Raw genomic sequence first — 19,030 nt, forward strand, 5'->3', positions numbered from 1 at the left:
TATAAAAATAACAACAAGTATTATGTTGTGTTTACAACATGACACGACACTAAATAACACATTAATTCCTCTTGATATTAACAATTATTTTTTATTGGAGTAACAAGAATTACTTCTCCATCTCCATCTTTTCTTTAGCAACAAAATTCTCCATCCAGTAAATTTCCAATTTTACTTGTCAATTGGGGTAGGGGCTCTGCACATTTGCGTAACTTCTCATCCAAGTTCGACGGTCTCGCGCGGGAATTACGATTAATGCTTTCAGACTCCCAAATAGCTAGTATGATCATTATTCATCAGACACTAATAGTGTGAAACATCTTTTTCAAACAAGAGTCCAATACTCTAGGAGACTTAAATTACATGCCAACCCTCCCCCCCAGCCGTTGCACTAACTTCAATTTTCCATAAAGTGGCTTCTCTTCTCTTTTTTTTTTTATCTTTTTAAGCTTAGAAAAGTTACATGCATGGTTATAGTTACGCTAGTTTATTTATTTTTTATAAATATATGTTACAGTAAAGTATTTGATATAATTTTTTCTTAAAAAATATTGAATGCAGTGACGGATCGAAGGAAAGGTTAACCCATGTCACCCCAACCAAAACATTTATATATATATATATATAGATTCTGAAATTGAAGCTCCAGTCCTCCCCTGATCCCATCAGCCGCTGGTCGAATGAATATGATTTATAAATTATTATTATTAATTAAGATTCTTCGTTTGAGCAAGTCCCTGGAAGTTTCCTGTTTGATTATAATATATATATCCTGCGTCATTGACAACCGATTCAGTACCTAATATACCAGCTTTGCAGACAAAGCTAGCTGACCATGGATGGATCGCCACGTCGTTAGATCAAACGCTCAAGCGATCAATCTTAGCCAAGTTGTGTTTTTTAGGCTACGTGGCGGGACCCTACTGGCCATACTTTGTGTTTTATGAAATTGTTACAGTTGCAAAAAGGGTGTCCGCGCTGCGTCAACCCACTAAACAATCCAAAGTCCAAAGAATGAAAGAATTGCGCTTCGGAAGTAACCCATCGGAGCCGCCTGTCTTGCGAATAACTACACATGGGCCCGTAATTATTGCTTAATATCGTATTCACCCGCCTGCCGTATGGAATAGACTCGTGCTTTTTTGGGTTTTGTTTTTTTTTAAATTCCATAAATTAACCATACGTCTTGTGGTGTAGTACTTCTATGACTTGTATTTGGCAAAAATAATTTTTAACTTTGCTTTAATTTGATCAACGATAATAATAAAAAAATAAAGTGCATTAGCAATTGAAACAAAGTATGAGGCGTTGTTTAAGCAAAATATCCAAATTATAAAAGACGTACATGAATTTACTTATTCCTTTGTTCTCTTAGTTTTAATTTTATCAAACTTATTTATTCAATTAAATTGACCAAAGACTTAGATATAGTTAGGTCTACGCCAGACCAGTGAACGAATACAATTGGTTTTGGTATTATGGGTTTGGGAACAAAATTTTTGAGTTGTTTTTATAATTTTAAAAATATTTTAAAATTATTTTATAATATTAAAAAGATATTAAAAACGTATTTTTACCACGTGGTCATATTAGAAAGGGAAGCAATTTCATGTATACTGTTCTAAAGATTATGTTAACTTTTTCACCTTCTAATCTTAAATTGTTGTAAGCTAATTAATTAAAATTAATTAATAAAGTAATTCGAATTATTTATTAATAATTTTTTTACATTGAAATAATATTATTAGTTAATTAAATAGTTTAAAATAAAATATATTTATCATAGGTTAAATTTTTTTATTTAAATAATAAAAATAAAACATAATAAATAAATAAAAAATGTGCATTTATTGTTGTTTAACCTACCAAAATTATTATTCCAAAAAATTGTAAAAACTTGAAAAGTAAAGGTATGGTATTGATTAAGAATAGGAAGGGTTGGTGAACTTTATTATTATTGAAATTATTATTAAATGTAAATTTGTGAGTCATAGTTCCAATAGAATAAGTTCATTGAACCAAAATCAAGAGTGATGAATAAGAATCATACATTAGTTTAATCAAAAATCACCAAATTTACTTTTGAATTGAAATTTCAACTCATGTCCGTATTTGCAATTGGAGTATTCGTTTCTTAATGGGTGCTAATAAATGATGAGGGTAAGGGGGGCCTCTCTGTAATTAACTAACCTCTTCTTCGTCCTATTTATAACGCTGCGTAGTCGCCTTCCCGATTCCGGTTCTATTGCTTCAACGGAGAGAAAAGAGAAGCAACTGTTCATCTCTCTCTCCAAATAATAATTCTGGTAAAGGAAACCTTACCAATTTCTGCATCTCGATGTGAAAATTTGTTGTTAGGTAGCGTTTCCTTTATTTGTATGAATTTGCATTTCGTTTACATGTTGAATTATTCTGTTTCAGGTGAGGCTTTTTTAATTTGTTGTTTGGATTGGTCGGTAGGAGTTGGAAATTGGAGACTTTGTGAGTTTTGATGGGCAAAGGAGGGCAAGATTATGGGAAACAGGAGAGCGCTGGCGCTAAATCGTCATCCGGAGAGGAAGTTTTCGCCGCATGGGCCAAAGATGTACAAGAATGCGAGGAACAGTATCAGGTGAAGCGGGAGTACGGATTGTCGGCCGGTCAAGTGGAGGAACAGCGGAAGATCTATGGATGGAATGAACTGGAGAAGCACGAAGGGCCGTCGATTCTGAGGCTGATCTTGGACCAGTTCAACGATACTTTAGTGAGGATTCTGCTTGTGGCTGCGGTGGTTTCCTTTGTCCTCGCTTGGTACGATGGCGACGAAGGCGGCGAGACGGAGATCACGGCGTTTGTGGAGCCTCTGGTCATCTTTCTGATCTTGATCGTGAACGCAATCGTTGGGGTTTGGCAAGAGAACAATGCTGAGAAGGCGTTGGAGGCTCTGAAAGAAATTCAATCGGACCAAGCCACTGCGATACGTGATGGGAAAAAGATTTCGGATTTGGCTGCGAAAGAGCTTGTTCCGGGGGACATTGTTGAGCTCCGGGTAGGTGACAAGGTCCCCGCTGATATGAGAATTTTGGTTTTGATTAGCTCGACTGTTAGGGTTGAGCAGGGTTCGTTGACTGGAGAGAGTGAAGCAGTTAGTAAGACAACCAAGGCTGTTCCCGAAGATGCTGACATTCAGGGGAAGAAATCTATGGTTTTTGCGGGGACGACAGTGGTGAATGGGAATTGTATTTGCTTGGTTACTCAGACAGGAATGACTACAGAGATAGGGAAAGTGCATTCACAAATCCACGAGGCCTCGCAGAGCGAGGAGGATACCCCATTGAAGAAGAAATTGAATGAATTTGGAGAGGTTCTCACAGCTATAATAGGGGTAATTTGCGCATTGGTGTGGCTTATTAATGTTAAATACTTCCTTACTTGGGAGTATGTGGATGGTTGGCCTGGCAATTTTAAATTCTCTTTTGAGAAGTGCACATATTACTTTGAGATTGCGGTGGCGTTGGCTGTGGCTGCCATTCCTGAAGGTTTGCCGGCTGTCATTACAACATGTTTGGCCCTTGGCACAAGAAAGATGGCTCAGAAGAATGCTTTTGTAAGGAAGTTGCCTAGTGTTGAGACTCTTGGTTGCACAACCGTGATCTGTTCTGACAAAACAGGTACCCTGACTACAAATCAGATGGCCGTATCAAAGCTTGTGGCTATGGGTTCGAGGGCAAGTGATCTCCGGACATTCACAGTGGAAGGGACCACCTACAATCCTTCAGATGGAAAAATTCAGGACTGGCCCATGGGTAGAATGGATGCTAATCTCCAAATGATTGCAAAGATTGCCGGTTTATGCAATGACGCTGGCATAGAGCAATCTGGGAGTCATTATGTTGCTAATGGAATTCCCACTGAAGCAGCACTGAAGGTAAGATTTTATAATTTTGTTTTTCAGGTTTAGATTTGTTTGCTCTTGGAGTTCTGAAGCTTACATGATGCTTTCATTAACTTAAACATTAACGCTGGATTTTACCCTTCCAAGAATCCAAGCTTTAGATTGGTTAGTCATGGGTCATCAACTCAGCGATAATTCATCCATTCCTCCAGTTTTCTCCTCCTTTTTTTTTTTTTTTTCTCTGTTTTGGTTTCATTCATCACAACTATGGTATAACATTGGGGTACCGTCCCTTGTTGAAAAGCTTGGTGAAGTTGCATATATAATCCAGCTAGCGATGAATACTGATTCCGAGCAATATCCTGGTCATGATTTGTTCTCAGGTGATGGTTGAGAAAATGGGGCTTCCAGATGGATTGAATTCTGGGACATCTTCAGGCTATGGTGATCTCCTGCGTAAGTTACAAACACTTGTAATATCATTTATTATTATTTTTGCTTGACTCTCAATCCACGTCCATTTAATTCTGAACTGAAGGTTGTTGTCAAACATGGAGTAAGCTTAAAAATCGGATTGCAACTCTTGAGTTTGACCGTGATAGGAAATCCATGGGAGTAATTGTAAGCTCCAGCCCGGGTAGAAATTCATTGCTTGTAAAGGTACATATACTACTTCTCTTTTGCTCTCTTCTCTAACTTTTCATATCTTATTGGCTGGAGAAATTAATTTTCTTACTAAACTGCCTTTTAAAGGTGTCTTACTTCCCAAACACAAAATATAATAATAATATTCATGAATTTATTAAAAATTTAAAAAATATTAGAGTGGTGTCTTGTCTTTTTTTCAAAAGCCACAAAATGAATACTACAAGCTGCGGGGTCCAGCATTGAATCTCTGATTCTATTTGTTCCTCTCATTCAATTTCTATTCTTTTTCTTTTTGGCTCTTCATCATTCTTGTGAGGCAGCTTGAATGTTGTATATTAAAACTTTAATATGGAATAATATGATGAATGGATGAAAGGGTGCAACTTACTAAAAAACATGTATCATGAATCAGTGTTAAAAGTGAAACCAGAAAGGTTGTTGATGACTGGGAACCTTGCCGAACATTCCTGCCCCTTTAACAATGATCTGGCAGCACTTGGGATGGCCCCAAAAGACTAGGGCATGCCCCTTCCTAATAAGAAATGTTTGAAATCTATATGACTGGATTAGGGACAAATTATACGAAACAGTTGTAACGGAACATGGATTGGAATAAGATAAAATTAGCTGATCCACCTTTGACGCCAACCAGATTATATGCTAAATACTGTATGTAGCCCACTACCATATAACAACAGTAGTACTTTAACTTTCCTAATGACCTGAGAAACACTAGAATTTTGTGTCCTATTTTGTCAAGCAACTCCCATGTCTAATAAGTTTATTGTTGTCAGTAGCATCTTTTTTTTAGCCCCTCGTTCTTCTCTTCAGTTGTGTTTGATAGAGGGATTTCAAATTTTGTCATCTCAAATTCTTCTATTTTTTGAGGTCCAAATCCAAGGTAGATTTTGACCCACATACAAATGATTTCATCAATTATGTTAGCAAACAATGGATTCCAAATACTAACAACAGCTCTATTGTGACAGGGTGCAGTAGAAAATGTGTTAGAGCGAAGCTCCTATGTTCAATTGCTTGACGGTACAATTGTTGAACTGGATCAAACTTCACGAGATGCTATTCTACAAAGCTTGCAAGAAATGTCCTTGAGTGCATTACGTTGTCTGGGTTTTGCTTATAAGGACAACCTTCCTGAATTTGCCACATATAATGGTGATGAAGACCATCCCGCACATGAGCTTTTACTTAAACCATCTACTTATCCTTCAATTGAGAGCAAACTCATATTTGTTGGCTTGGCTGGGCTAAGAGTGAGTTGGCGCACTTACTTTCATTCCCTGATCCTGTTCCTTTTCATTTTTCATTCTTGGTAAGCATTAAGAATTTTGTGAAAATTTCACAAGTTTAATATTGTTTTTCTTTCCTGAAGGATCCTCCTCGCGAAGAGGTACGGCAGGCTATTGAGGATTGCAGAGCAGCTGGCATCCGAGTAATGGTTATCACAGGAGATAACAAGAATACGGCAGAAGCTATATGTCGCGAGATAGGTGTATTTGGACCAGATGAGGACATTAGTCTAAAAAGCCTAACAGGGAGAAAGTTTATGGAACTTCATGACCCCAAAAGTCATCTACAGCAAGTTGGTGGACTGCTCTTTTCTAGAGCTGAACCAAAACACAAACAAGAAATAGTGAGATTGCTAAAAGAAGATGGCGAAGTAGTTGCAATGACTGGGGATGGAGTGAACGATGCTCCTGCCTTGAAATTGGCTGACATTGGAATTGCAATGGGAATTGCTGGGACTGAGGTATATCTTCTTCATTCCATGTACTCATAATTTTTACATCATAAAAATGATAGACAGAATTAGAAAGTGGAAGAAGTGTTTTACCCCATATCTTCAATATGAATGATTCTCAACAAATTTTGTACTTCATTTGGGTACTAAGGGCGCTGGTTTTTTTGAGAATTTCAATTAGATTACAGATTTTTTGCAAGAATGCGTCAGTAGCTGTATGCACTTGCTAGGTTGCCATGGATAATCAAATGAATTTGTTTATTTAAATCTACCCTTAAAGATATTCAGTTGCCCTCTAAATGTGCAAAGTGACTTTCAAGTTTGTGTTTGTAAGTTACTTTGGGGTCATTGGATGAGCCTTTGACATCCATGAGGGTCTTTTCAACTGTTAAAAGCTTTCCCTTTCTTGGTCTCTTATGATTTTAAGACTTAAGTTGCTCTTATTGATTCATATAATCATGGTCCTCTGTTGCACATCACCTCACTGTTCCCAAAATTCTTCCTTATCTGGAAGCTGGTATTATCGGAGACCACTTCAAAGCATTTATCTGGCTTTCTTATCTCCACTTTCCGTATTTCCTGTATTATTTTTTTCTAGGTTGCAAAGGAAGCTTCCGATATGGTTCTAGCTGATGACAACTTTAGCACAATTGTTGCCGCTATTGGTGAAGGCAGATCTATTTACAACAATATGAAGGCATTTATCAGGTCCTTTCCCTCTTATGTTATTGGCTTTTACCATAATCAACTACAGGACTGACTTGATAGTTTCAATTTAGAATTCTGCTTACTTTGGTCTAGTTTTCCATGAGTCAGACTCATTCTCCCTCCTATGGGAAGGGGAATGGTCATTACGATACCAATTACCTGTCCACATGGATATAATTGGGGAAAATGATAATGGAAATCTTGGCATGTGTGTGTATATGTACATCTAGGATGAAGATAAACAATAAAGGATTGAATGAAAAACCTATTTGCATTTCTGACAAGACACTGGCAAAATGGAAAAGGAACTTCAAAAGGAAAAATAAAAACTTTATGGAAGCATATGTGAATACTGCAGTAGATGCTTTATTAATTATATTAAGTGCTTAAATAGGGAAAAGAAACTGAGGAGAATCATGTCAATATATTATAATAAAGCATATTGATGCTTGATAGCTCTGAGGAAACACTAGTGTTTCCATAGTTGCCTCCTAGCCCCCTATTAGAGAAGCCTAATATTTTGTTGAACTTCCAACTATGTTGTATTTTCATAAAAAGAAGATTTTGTTCATCTTTTATAAAGGTATTAGTAATATTTTTTTAATTTTCAGAAGATCATCATGCATAAGGTGTGGCTTCGTTGGTTCATTTCCCTTGCTAAGAGAGTTTTCTGGAAAAGAGAGTCCATTTCATTCTTGAGTTATACATGGTCAACCGAGTGGCTTTTATAGATACAACTTTGTGCATTTGGGATCTTTGGTCCATCCCTGTTTAATTATTTATTCTATGAATCAGCTAGCAGTTATTTGAGTTCTCCACCCCTCCTACCATTTCTAAGAGGCTATAGGCCCTTAGTAATGGTTTTTCTAGGAATCAGGTCCTTTGGAGTCCAAAAATCGTGATTTTTTTCGTCTATTATGAAGTTTATGTCTTGTGGACGACACGAGGATGGTTTGTAAGTGCGGCATGGTTGAAGTGCTTCCATTACCCACACATCTAGTTGATTATACTTATTTTTGCTGGAAAGGTTTCCTGTTATGTCACTCAGCATGTGATAAATAGTATGACAAACTTTCTTCGAAGTTCTTGATGAAGTGTTGCTACCAACGGTCAATGACTCACTACTGACAGTAGTGTGGTTAGCTGCTGGTTCCTTTTTGTTGGATCAGTTTCCTGTTATGGTACTCAGACATGTGATTCAACCCAAAAATGGATGCCGGTCTTGTTTGAACTCCAAGTTGCAATTTGGTATTGCCCGGTTTATTGCTCGCCCCTCAAAAATTGTCTTGCTCCCTTTGTACAAATGGAGGCATTTTATGCTAAGTAATTTTCTTATGGAGCAAATACTAACAGTTTCAGTTGTTGGCAGTTGGTTAAAAAGATTTCATCATCCATTACAATGCTTATAATTATTGTGAACCATATGTAATCGTTGTTTTACCTGTCTCACACCACCTGTCATTGCATTTAGGATAACAATGAAGGTCACCCTAATGTTCTCTTGATGACCTTAGGTACATGATCTCCTCAAACATTGGTGAGGTTGCCTCCATATTTTTGACAGCTGCTCTTGGGATTCCAGAAGGCCTGATTCCCGTTCAGCTTTTATGGGTCAATCTTGTTACCGATGGACCGCCAGCAACAGCTTTGGGATTCAATCCACCTGACAAGGACGTTATGAAGAAACCCCCTCGAAGAAGCGACGACTCGTTGATCAGTGCTTGGATTTTATTCCGATATCTGGTATACAACTTAGTTAATTTCTCCTTCCAAGGTCCATTACGCATGGGCACCAGAGTAATATAAGCCTATTCAACTTGCAGTGCTTACTCTTTGTCAAATTTGATACAGGTGATCGGACTCTATGTTGGGCTTGCCACTGTGGGAATATTCATCATATGGTACACCCACGACTCATTCTTCGGCATCAGCCTAAGTGGAGACGGACACAGTCTCGTCACTTATTCCCAACTCGCCAACTGGGGTCAATGCCATTCCTGGGAGGGCTTCTCGGTAACACCTTTCCGGGCGGGATCTCAAGAGTTCAATTTCGATTCAAATCCGTGTGACTACTTCGGGACGGGCAAAATAAAAGCGATGACTCTCTCTCTGTCCGTCTTGGTTGCCATCGAGATGTTCAACTCCCTCAATGCCCTCTCTGAAGATGGCAGCCTCCTGACGATGCCGCCATGGGCGAACCCGTGGCTGCTTCTGGCCATGTCTGTGTCATTTGGGCTGCACTTCTTGATCCTGTACGTGCCTTTCCTTGCCCAAGTCTTCGGCGTTGTGCCGCTGAGCCTGAACGAGTGGCTACTGGTTTTTGCGGTCGCATTTCCCGTAATTTTGATAGACGAGGTTCTTAAATTCGTTGGTAGATGTAGCAGTGGTGTTGGAACATCATCTTCCGTTAAGAAATCCTCCAAGCGTAAAGCTGAATGAGGAACGCTTTGATTTGGTTTAGGTTTATCCTTTGTGGGCTGAACTGACAATTGCGCAAGTGTCCTCCCATTTGAACGTGCAATATGTAAATTGGGTTTACAAAAATCTTTTAAACTTAGAGAAAGTAATACTCTTATCCCATTCTTCATTAGCTTCGTTTTAAACTTGACAGACCTGCTCGCGTCATTTTATTTTTAGGTTTCGTTTTGGTAATGCAGTTTGATTGCTTATAAGTTATTAGTATAGCATTTTATTTTCTTTCTAACAGCTTCAAAGATTCATAGCTTAAATGCTAATGTATTAACATTTAAGGAAAGCTCTAGGGTAGTAGCTTTTGCAAAAAAGCTTCTGAAAGCTTCTGGAATTGATCAATGAAATGACGATTTTGCCTTCAACTAATTTTAATATTTACTCTTCTTATCTCTATATATTCCCAATCCTGCTCTTCTTCTTCAACGAAGCTTTCTTCTCTATTAGCATTTGTGCCTCCTCCATTATTGCCATCGCTAGATCTCCTCTCACAACAGTCGTTGTCGTCACCCATCGCCTCCAACGCTAGAAGCTGCTATCGCCACCTCTTACTATCAGATCCGTTGTCATCGTTGTCGTTGCCTGGGTCTCCTTTTTAGTCATGTCTGTTGTTGCTTCCTTCTTTCAGATCTACTTTCGTCGTTGTTGTTGTCTTCATTATTGGTCGGGTTTATTTAAATAGCAAATACTTGATAAGTATTGATAAAATTTAAAAATAAATAATTTTATATAATATCTCAAAATATATATTGAAGATTTTTATGAATTAAATCTAAATTTATACATAAAATAAAAAAAATATATTTTTTAAAAATATATTTTATAATTTATTAACATGTAATTGTAAATATTTTAGCAATTAGACATCAATTTAAATTTTTTTTTTAAAAAATTATATTTTTCTAAATTTTATTTGCATTATTTAGTGTCATGTCCATTTTAATCTTTTTGTCAAATTTTAATAGTTTATTAACTTTTACAAACCAAACATATAACTTTATACTAATAACTTAAAAACACATTTATTTAAATACGTTATCAACTTAAACACTACCAAACTTAAACACTATTACATAACTTAAACATTACCTAAATTTTCTGGTCTTAAAAAAAAAAACTAACCAAACTAACGGCTAGTTTGGTTATGCATTTTTTTTTTTTATGTTTTTAAGTTGGATAGTATTTAAGCTGATTATATCATTTAAATTGTGTAACATTTAAACTAATAATATGTTTGAATAAATGTGCTTTTAAACTATGAGTTAATAATTTATATATATGTTATATATATACATATATATAAACGTTTATATATTATTATAAGTTGGTGACTAATAGCTTTTAGGAAACGCTGTTAAATTTATGTTTAAGTTACATGACTTTTAAGCTATTAACATATCTAAACATATAAGAAAAGAAACTTGCTAACTTATAAGTTAAACTAACAATTTATAAGCGATTAAACTACATTACCAAACTAGCGGTAAACCAATCCTTCTAACTGGTGAGGATCTTTTATCTTTCAAGAATTGAACTGGACACGTTCCTCAAGTAGAACATTCCATCGATTAAACATCGCTGAAAAATAAGCTCAAAATCACCTAATTGAGAGTGTGTTTGGCATAATTGGTCAAAGACAACTTATAATAATTTTTTTTTCATCAAATCGATAAATATGAATAAATAATCAAATATACAAGTAATCAATCGACATATTCAAAAAAACATGATTAACAACCAAAACCTTAAAAACCAACAACTTCAAAATGGTCCAAAACATAAGGATATGGAGTAAACATTGGCCCCGTTTGTTGCAGCTTAATTAAAGAAATTATAGTTTATAGCTTCTTAAATTATAGTTTCTAAAACTTAAAATAAGTTGTGAACCTGTTTGTTGTAGTTTCTTAAAAATTGTAGTTAAGTAGTTGTGGTGTTTGATACTATAAGCTGTAAAATAACTTATTTTTGTATAATTGTCCATAATACCCTTAGTAGTTATAGAATGATAATTTAAAAATTAATTAATGTATATGTATAAATTTCAAATGATATAAAATAATTAATTAAAATATAAAAAGAAAGAAAGATGACAAGAGAGAGAAAGAGATTTGAAATTGGAGATGACAGTAGAGAAGAAAAACCCATAATTACATAGACAAGAGAATAATTCTTTATTAAAAATAAGAGCAAAATTGTCATAAAAATATAATTATTTAAACAAAAATTATAAAAATTGAGGTACCCAATTTTAAAAAAGCCAACTTCTACCCCTTCTAAAAACTAATAAAATCTATAAATTAAAATTCTATAAGTTAAAATAAACACTACATCTCAACTTTTTTGAAACTAAAAGCTAAAAATTATAATTTTTAAATTACAACAAACAGGGCCATTATAATAATTCTTTTTAGATCTATTTAACAAGGTTCAAAGTACTTATATAGTTATATTTGGGCAAGCACTGAAACATTCCTAATGCCATCAGTCATACCCACAGAATAGAATTCAGCATCCAGACAAAACGCGAACACGGGTTCAAGAAATTGAGAGAAAATTTCATCGACGACAATACATACCATTTGCGGGCAAACAAAAAACCCCTGCAATCTAGAGACTAATATAATTACACCAACATAAAAACCATGATCCTAACACACGACACCCTAAAAAGCAAAGACACGGTCCCAAATACACTGACCCCCTCAACGCTTTTAATCGAAACCCTAGCCGCCGAAACCATAGAGGGTCCTGCCTTGGCGCTTGAGGGCATAGACGACGTCCATGGCGGTGACCGTCTTCCGGCGAGCGTGCTCGGTGTAGGTGACGGCGTCGCGGATGACGTTCTCCAAGAAGATCTTTAGCACGCCACGCGTCTCCTCGTAGATGAGGCCGCTGATCCGCTTCACTCCTCCCCTGCGAGCCAGCCTCCTTATCGCCGGCTTCGTGATCCCCTGGATGTTGTCCCGGAGAACCTTGCGGTGCCGCTTTGCTCCTCCCTTCCCCAACCCCTTGCCTCCCTTTCCTCTTCCCGACATTCTCGATTACCGACTGAAACCTAAAATCACCGAAGAAAGATCAAAAAGAATATCAAAAAATTGTTACGCAATTAGTAAAGGATCCAGTCCAGAATGAAGAAACTGAGTGGAAGCGAGATATTTAGGAGACTGAATAGGGCTTGAATCACTGACATCAAAGCCATATGAGGAGGACAGATGAGACAGAAAGATAGAGCGTACCAGTGAAAGTGAAACTTCTGATTCTCTTACGAGTTAGGGGAGGCGGGAGGATTGGGAGTAAATTTATAGTAGAAATCGACGAGACTTCAATCCGTTGGTTGTTGCAGGAAAAGGCTTTGGGCTGTCGATGGGATCGTACGTAGGGTTGGGATGAAATGCTTCGAAGGAGTGGATCGGTGACATGGCAGGTTTGGGAAAGGGCAAAGTTTTGAATCGTCCTTGTTGGCTCGCTCGGATTTTTGGTCGTGGCGCTGGCGGGGAGTTTCTATTTCGACGCGGAAAATTATATTTAATTTCACTTCACAGGTGTGTTTAATAATATTTAGTTAAAATAATATTATTTAATTTATATAAAAATTAAAAATCACTCCTCTAAATAAAATTTTACATGAAAAATAAAATAAAATATATTTTAATGGTTATATCATGAAATTTAATTTTATAAAAAATATAATGTGTTAAACAATAAAGATAAAAATTTTTATGAAATTTTTATATTATCCAACTTAATGTTTTTTTAACTGTTTATAATTATGTAAAAAAAGTTAATTATATTAAAGTAATTGATTTTAATCCATTTGAAGTTTATTTAAATTAGAAAGTACTATGATGACTCTTAATACATCCACTGTATTAAGAGTCCAATTATGTAAGTACCCTGCCAGATATTCCAACCGCCTGTTCTATCTGAACACAAGACAAAAATACCCTGGTATGCATATATACGAAAAATACAACAGTGGAAGTAAAACAAACACAAGACAAAAATACCTTGACATGCATACATACGAAAAATACAACAGCGGAAATAAAACAATATACATGCACGTCTACAAGTACCCTGCTGGAACAGCAGTCAAGGAGTATATAAAAATATACAGACACCTGTGCCAACGATAAAAGATATAAGGAACAACCGGGCACAGTAAAAAATGAGAGTCAGAACTCTTAACAAAACATCAGAGAAAACGGGGGCAGCTAACTGTACACCCTACCGACACGGCTGGCTGCTAGGTAGCGTGGTCCTCGCCCTCGACTGTTGCTTTACCCTTACCTGGAATGATGGAAAGCAAGGTGAGTCGCAAGACTCAGCAAGTTTATATGAAAAGGAACGCTGTAAACGAAACAGAAGAGGAGATCACCCCAAATATAAACCCACATGTACACACAAGTCATGTGACGCAACAATGCAACAGTGCCGCATAATAAAACATATACCGGTCCTTGGGGATCACATAAAACACCTGGCACCCAAGTCTCATACCAACCTGCCACTGTCCTGAAAGGCAACATAAATCACCACAAACCTGTGCGCACTGTCCCGGGTCGATACTCCCGTCACCCGTATCCCTGCCGGTACTCCCGACAGCCGAGCCAAAGACTCTCTCGGAACGGTACTCCCGTCCGAGAACTAATAACTACCAATAACCATGTAATACATATAAAATGCAAGGCTTAATGAGCATCAACGTGATACAAGGCGCCCATACATCCAGGCATCAGGCCATGCTCCGCCCACGTAGTAAATCACACGCGATGCATATGCCTGTGCTGTATGCAATCTGACCAATCTAAAATGTCCGTGATCAAGCATAACCAAATCATGATAATCCCATCATGCAGCCCGTACCCATGTGCATACCAAACCATGCAACAAAGATAAAATAAAATATAATCAGGCATGCTATAATCACATAACGACAGAGCTAGTCAACAGTGTCTGACACCGGTCAGTGACCAGGAGAGACTATCTAACGACCTAAAATAGACCGTACAACAGTCACACCGTCACCATACAGCTAACCCTTGCCCCCACTGCCCAACCACTCTAGCCAATAAATAACCGAAAATCTAATAATAATACCCGACAGCTAAGAACCTAGCCCCGGGTGAGTACGACATCATTCCCATAGGCTTGGGGGTGATACAAACCCCCGTAGTCAATCAACGAATAATACCCTCGAAACCAGGTTAATAAATTAAATTACTAAACACACCGTTTAAATTTCATAATTTATTAACAGCCAAATCCAATGAAGGGAGGTCAAATAAATTGACATCGAAAGAATCGACAATGAGGGTATATAGAATTTGCCTTTCCGAAAATAGCCTTAAGCTCAATTTGACCAAACGCGGTCAAAGTTATACAAACTGCAATATTCTAATTATTGACAAAATTAATAAAATTAGGCTCCAAATAAAATTTCACCGCAGAGAATATTAATTACTAGTTTAATTACATACCTAGATAATTAAATCTGGGATTAAACGGAGTTTAATCTGATTTTTGAAGCCCCAAAATTCTCAGATTTCCCTCGCGAGCTCACTGTTATTTCTGTAAAATTTCTCACTGTTTGATATAAAAAAAAAGCCCGAAATCGGGCTTAAATCACAGCCCAAAGAAGCAAGGGAGGGGGCGCCATGTGGCAGCGCGCGACAGGCCGCTGGGAGGCCACCGCCTCTATCAAAACGACATCGTTTTGACGTCTAGAGGCTGAATTAAATCAGCCAAAATTCCCCCCCGCGCGCGACCGCTCGCGCCTGCATGCCTTCTTAACCTATATATGAATTAAGTTATACTTAAAAGTGATTTTTCGGCCATTCCGCAACTCGCGCCAGCACCCCTAAACTTCCATTATATACACAAACACCCCCTATAATAATTACAGAAATGCCCGAAACTTCTAAAAATCCCACAACTTGATTTATTTTAATTTTTTTCTTTTTCCAAAAATTCCTAAATAACAAAATTAATTATCTTAATTTCTTATTTCCTTAAAATCACATAATTTAATTTTATTTACTCACAACCAATTATTTTACTATTTCTTTTAATTTAAATTACCCCAAAATTAATTTAATTTGCCATATACGGGCGTTACAAATCCTCCCCCCCTAAAAAGAATTTCGTCCTCGAAATTCGTACCCGACTAGGTAAATAACTGAGGATGAAGTCGCCTCATCTCCTCCTCTAGCTCCCAAGTAGCCTCCTCAGGGGTATGTCGCTGCCACTGGACCTTCACATAGGAAATCGTACGGTTACGGAGCACTTTTTCTTTCTGATCCACAATGCTAGCAGGCAACTCGGTATATGACGCATCCTCTTGCACCACGAGCGGATGGTAGTCAATTACATGCCCGGGATCTGCCACGTACTTGCGAAGCATAGAAACATGAAAGACATCATGTACGTGGACTAACTGAGGGGGTAAAGCTAATCGATAAGCCAAAAGTCCGACTCGCTCAAATATCTCAAACGGTCCCACATAGCGAGGACTCAACTTGCCAGATACTCCAAAGCGTCGAACACCCCTCATCGGCATAACCCGAAGAAAAACATGATCACCCACCTCAAACTCCAAATCCCGGCGTCGTCTGTCAGCATAACTCTTCTGACGGTCCTGAGCTGCCTTCATCCTAGCCCGAATCAACTGGATCTTCTCTGATGTCTGCTCTACCAACTCCGGTCCAAGCAATGCTCGCTCCCCAATCTCAGTCCAACAAAGCGGTGATCTACATGGTCGCCCGTACAACGCCTCAAATGGTGTCATCCCAATACTAGCCTGAAAGCTATTATTGTAGGCAAACTCCACTAGCGACAAATGGTCATCCCAGCTCCAATAGAAATCCAGTACACAGGCACGGAGCATGTCCTCCAAAGTCCGAATGGTCCGCTCTAACTGTTCGTCAGTCTGAGGATGGAAAGCTGTACTGAAAGTCAACTGGGTCCCCGTAGCACTCTGCAACGCCTCCCAAAATCGTGAGGTAAATCGAGGATCCCTGTCTGACACAATGCTAGCTGGGACTCCGTGCAATCCCACCACCTCGTCAATGTATAACGTGGCCAGTCGATGAATAGGATAGGTCTTCTTGACAGGTAGAAAGTGCGCTGATTTGGTCAATCGATCGATAATCACCCATATCGAATCGAATCCAAGAATAGATCGTGGCAATCCTGAGACAAAATCCATAGCTATGCGCTCCCATTTCCATTCCGGCATAGATAAAGGTCGTAACAATCCTGCAGGCCTCTGGTGCTCAGCTTTGACTTGCTGGTACACTAAACATCGGGATACAAACTCTGCTACGCTCCTCTTCATGCCGCTCCACCAATATTGGCGCCGTAAGCCCTGATACATCTTCGTCGCCCCAGGGTGGATAGTATAAGGAGAACGATGAGCTTCCTCTAGGATCCTCTGCCTGATATCACTGTCACTCGGCACACAAATCTGCCCACGGAACAATAGCAAGCCATCATCCCTCTGGCTGTACGGCTATACCCCAATGGACCAAATCTCTCCATATCAGCCATAATCGCGTCAAGCTCCACATCCTGTCGCTGTCGATCGCGAATCTGATCCTCAAGATCTGAATGGATACTCATGGCAGCACAATAGAGTGTAGGATTATCTGATGCCACTGAGATAGTAAGATCACTCATCTGCTCTAATAAGAACCACTCCTGCACCATCATAGCTGCAGCTGATGCTCCACAACGACTCAATGCATCTGCAACCACATTGGCTTTACCTAGATGATAGAGGATCTCGCAATCATAATCTTTAAGCAACTCTAACCAACGACGTTGTCTCATATTGAGTTCCCTCTGTGAGAAGAGATACTTAAGACTCTTGTGATCAGTGTAAATCTGGACTCTCTCACCATAAAGATAATGCCTCCAAATCTTCAAGGCAAACACTACGGCCGCTAACTCCAGATCATGTGTAGGGTAATTCTTTTCGTGCCTCTTCAACTGTCTGGATGCATAAGCATTCACTCGGCTGTCCTGCATCAAAACACATCCCAACCCTGCACACGAGGCATCGCTATATACAGTAAATAACTCACCACACCTGGGTATCGTCAGTACTGGCGCCGAAGTCAAACGCCGTTTCAACTCCTGGAAAGACCTCTCACAAGACTCGTCCCAAATAAATCTGATGCCTTTCCTCGTCAACTTCGTCATGGGTGATGCAAGCCATGCAAAGCCTTCTATGAATCGTCAATAATAACCGGCAAGGCCAAGAAAACTCCGAATCTCTGTCACTGTCATCGGTCTCAGCCAATCCATCATGGCTCTAGTCTTTTCTGGGTCTACTGAGATACCCTCACCTGAGACCACGTGTCCCAAGAAAACAACTCGGGTCTGTCAAAACTCACATTTCGAAAACTTGGCATATAACTGCTCCTCCCTAAGCTTCTGCAGAACCACGCTCAGATGCGCCTCGTGTATCTCAGGGCTCGGTGAGTAAATTAGGATGTCGTCAATGAAAACTATGACAAAAGAATCCAAGTATTCCTTAAATACTCTGTTCATCAGATCCATAAATACTGCAGGTGCATTGGTCAGCCCAAATGGCATGACCACAAACTCGTAATGGCCGTAACGTGTACGAAATGCGGTCTTCACAATATCCTCATCTCTGACTCGCACCTGATGATAACCTGACCGCAAGTCTATCTTGGAAAACACTGATGCACCACGCAATTGATCCAGTAAGTCATCCACACGGGGTAAGGGGTACTTATTCTTAATTGTTACCTGATTAAGCTGTCGGTAGTCTATACACAGTCGCATAGACCCGTCTTTCTTACGCACAAATAATACTGGATCCCCCCATGGCGATGTGCTCGGTCGAATAAACCCCCTCTCCAAAAGATCTTGCAACTGCACCTTAAGTTCCTTCAATTCATTGGCAGCCATACGGTAAGGAGTCTTGGAAATAGACTGCGTACCTGGTATCAGATCGACTGCAAAATCAATCTCTCGGTGCGGTGGTAGTCCCGGCAACTCATCTAGGAACACATCTGGAAAGTCTCGCACCACAGGATAGGCAGCCAACTCCTTCTTCTCCCCAGCTATCACGGTCACAAATGCAAAATAGGCTTCACACCCACGTCGTATAAGCCTCTCGGCGTGCATAACCGATATCATCGGCGTAGTCACCACAGGCTTCACACCCCGATATGTAACAACTGGTCTCCCCGGGTGCTCAAATGAAATTACCTTCCGACGACAATCAACTCGAGCATAGTGCTGTGAGAGCTAATCCATACCCAACAGTAAATCAAAATCCTGGATCGCCAAAACAATAAGATCCCCTAAAAATACCTGGTCATGAATCCCTATCTCGCAATCCCTAACCATCTCACTTCCCAACAACACCGTCCCTCCCGGCATCGAAACAGATAAATCATATGGTAAGGGGTTACATGGGATCGGGATCTTATGCAATAAATGAGGTGCTATAAAAGAGTGGGTAGAACCTATATCAAATAAGGCACGTGCATCGTGACCATGAAGAAAAGTATACCTTGTACCGTATCACTGCCCTC

General features: G+C 38.8%; 2 protein-coding genes across 2 annotated transcripts; one reads left to right on the forward strand and one right to left on the reverse strand.

Moving 5' to 3' along the window:
• Positions 1–2,140: 2,140 nt before the first annotated feature.
• Positions 2,141–9,579, forward strand: LOC127792425 (calcium-transporting ATPase 1, endoplasmic reticulum-type-like). Its single transcript, XM_052322912.1, has 9 exons — positions 2,141–2,306; positions 2,422–3,907; positions 4,258–4,330; positions 4,413–4,534; positions 5,512–5,793; positions 5,913–6,290; positions 6,880–6,989; positions 8,504–8,732; positions 8,841–9,579. The coding sequence occupies exons 2-9, from the start codon at positions 2,492–2,494 to the stop codon at positions 9,426–9,428; spliced, it is 3,198 nt and encodes a 1,065-aa protein (XP_052178872.1). The 5' UTR covers positions 2,141–2,306; positions 2,422–2,491; the 3' UTR covers positions 9,429–9,579.
• Positions 9,580–11,992: 2,413 nt separating this feature from the next.
• Positions 11,993–12,864, reverse strand: LOC127810496 (histone H4). The gene is made up of 2 exons (XM_052350017.1): positions 12,695–12,864; positions 11,993–12,513 (listed from the first exon to the last, which is right to left on the reverse strand). Exon 2 carries the CDS (start codon positions 12,491–12,493, stop codon positions 12,182–12,184), a length of 312 nt encoding a protein of 103 aa, XP_052205977.1. The 5' UTR covers positions 12,494–12,513; positions 12,695–12,864; the 3' UTR covers positions 11,993–12,181.
• Positions 12,865–19,030: the final 6,166 nt, after the last annotated feature.

Source organism: Diospyros lotus, chromosome 1 (genome assembly GCF_014633365.1).
Source record: "Diospyros lotus cultivar Yz01 chromosome 1, ASM1463336v1, whole genome shotgun sequence".
Lineage (NCBI taxonomy): Eukaryota > Viridiplantae > Streptophyta > Magnoliopsida > Ericales > Ebenaceae > Diospyros > Diospyros lotus.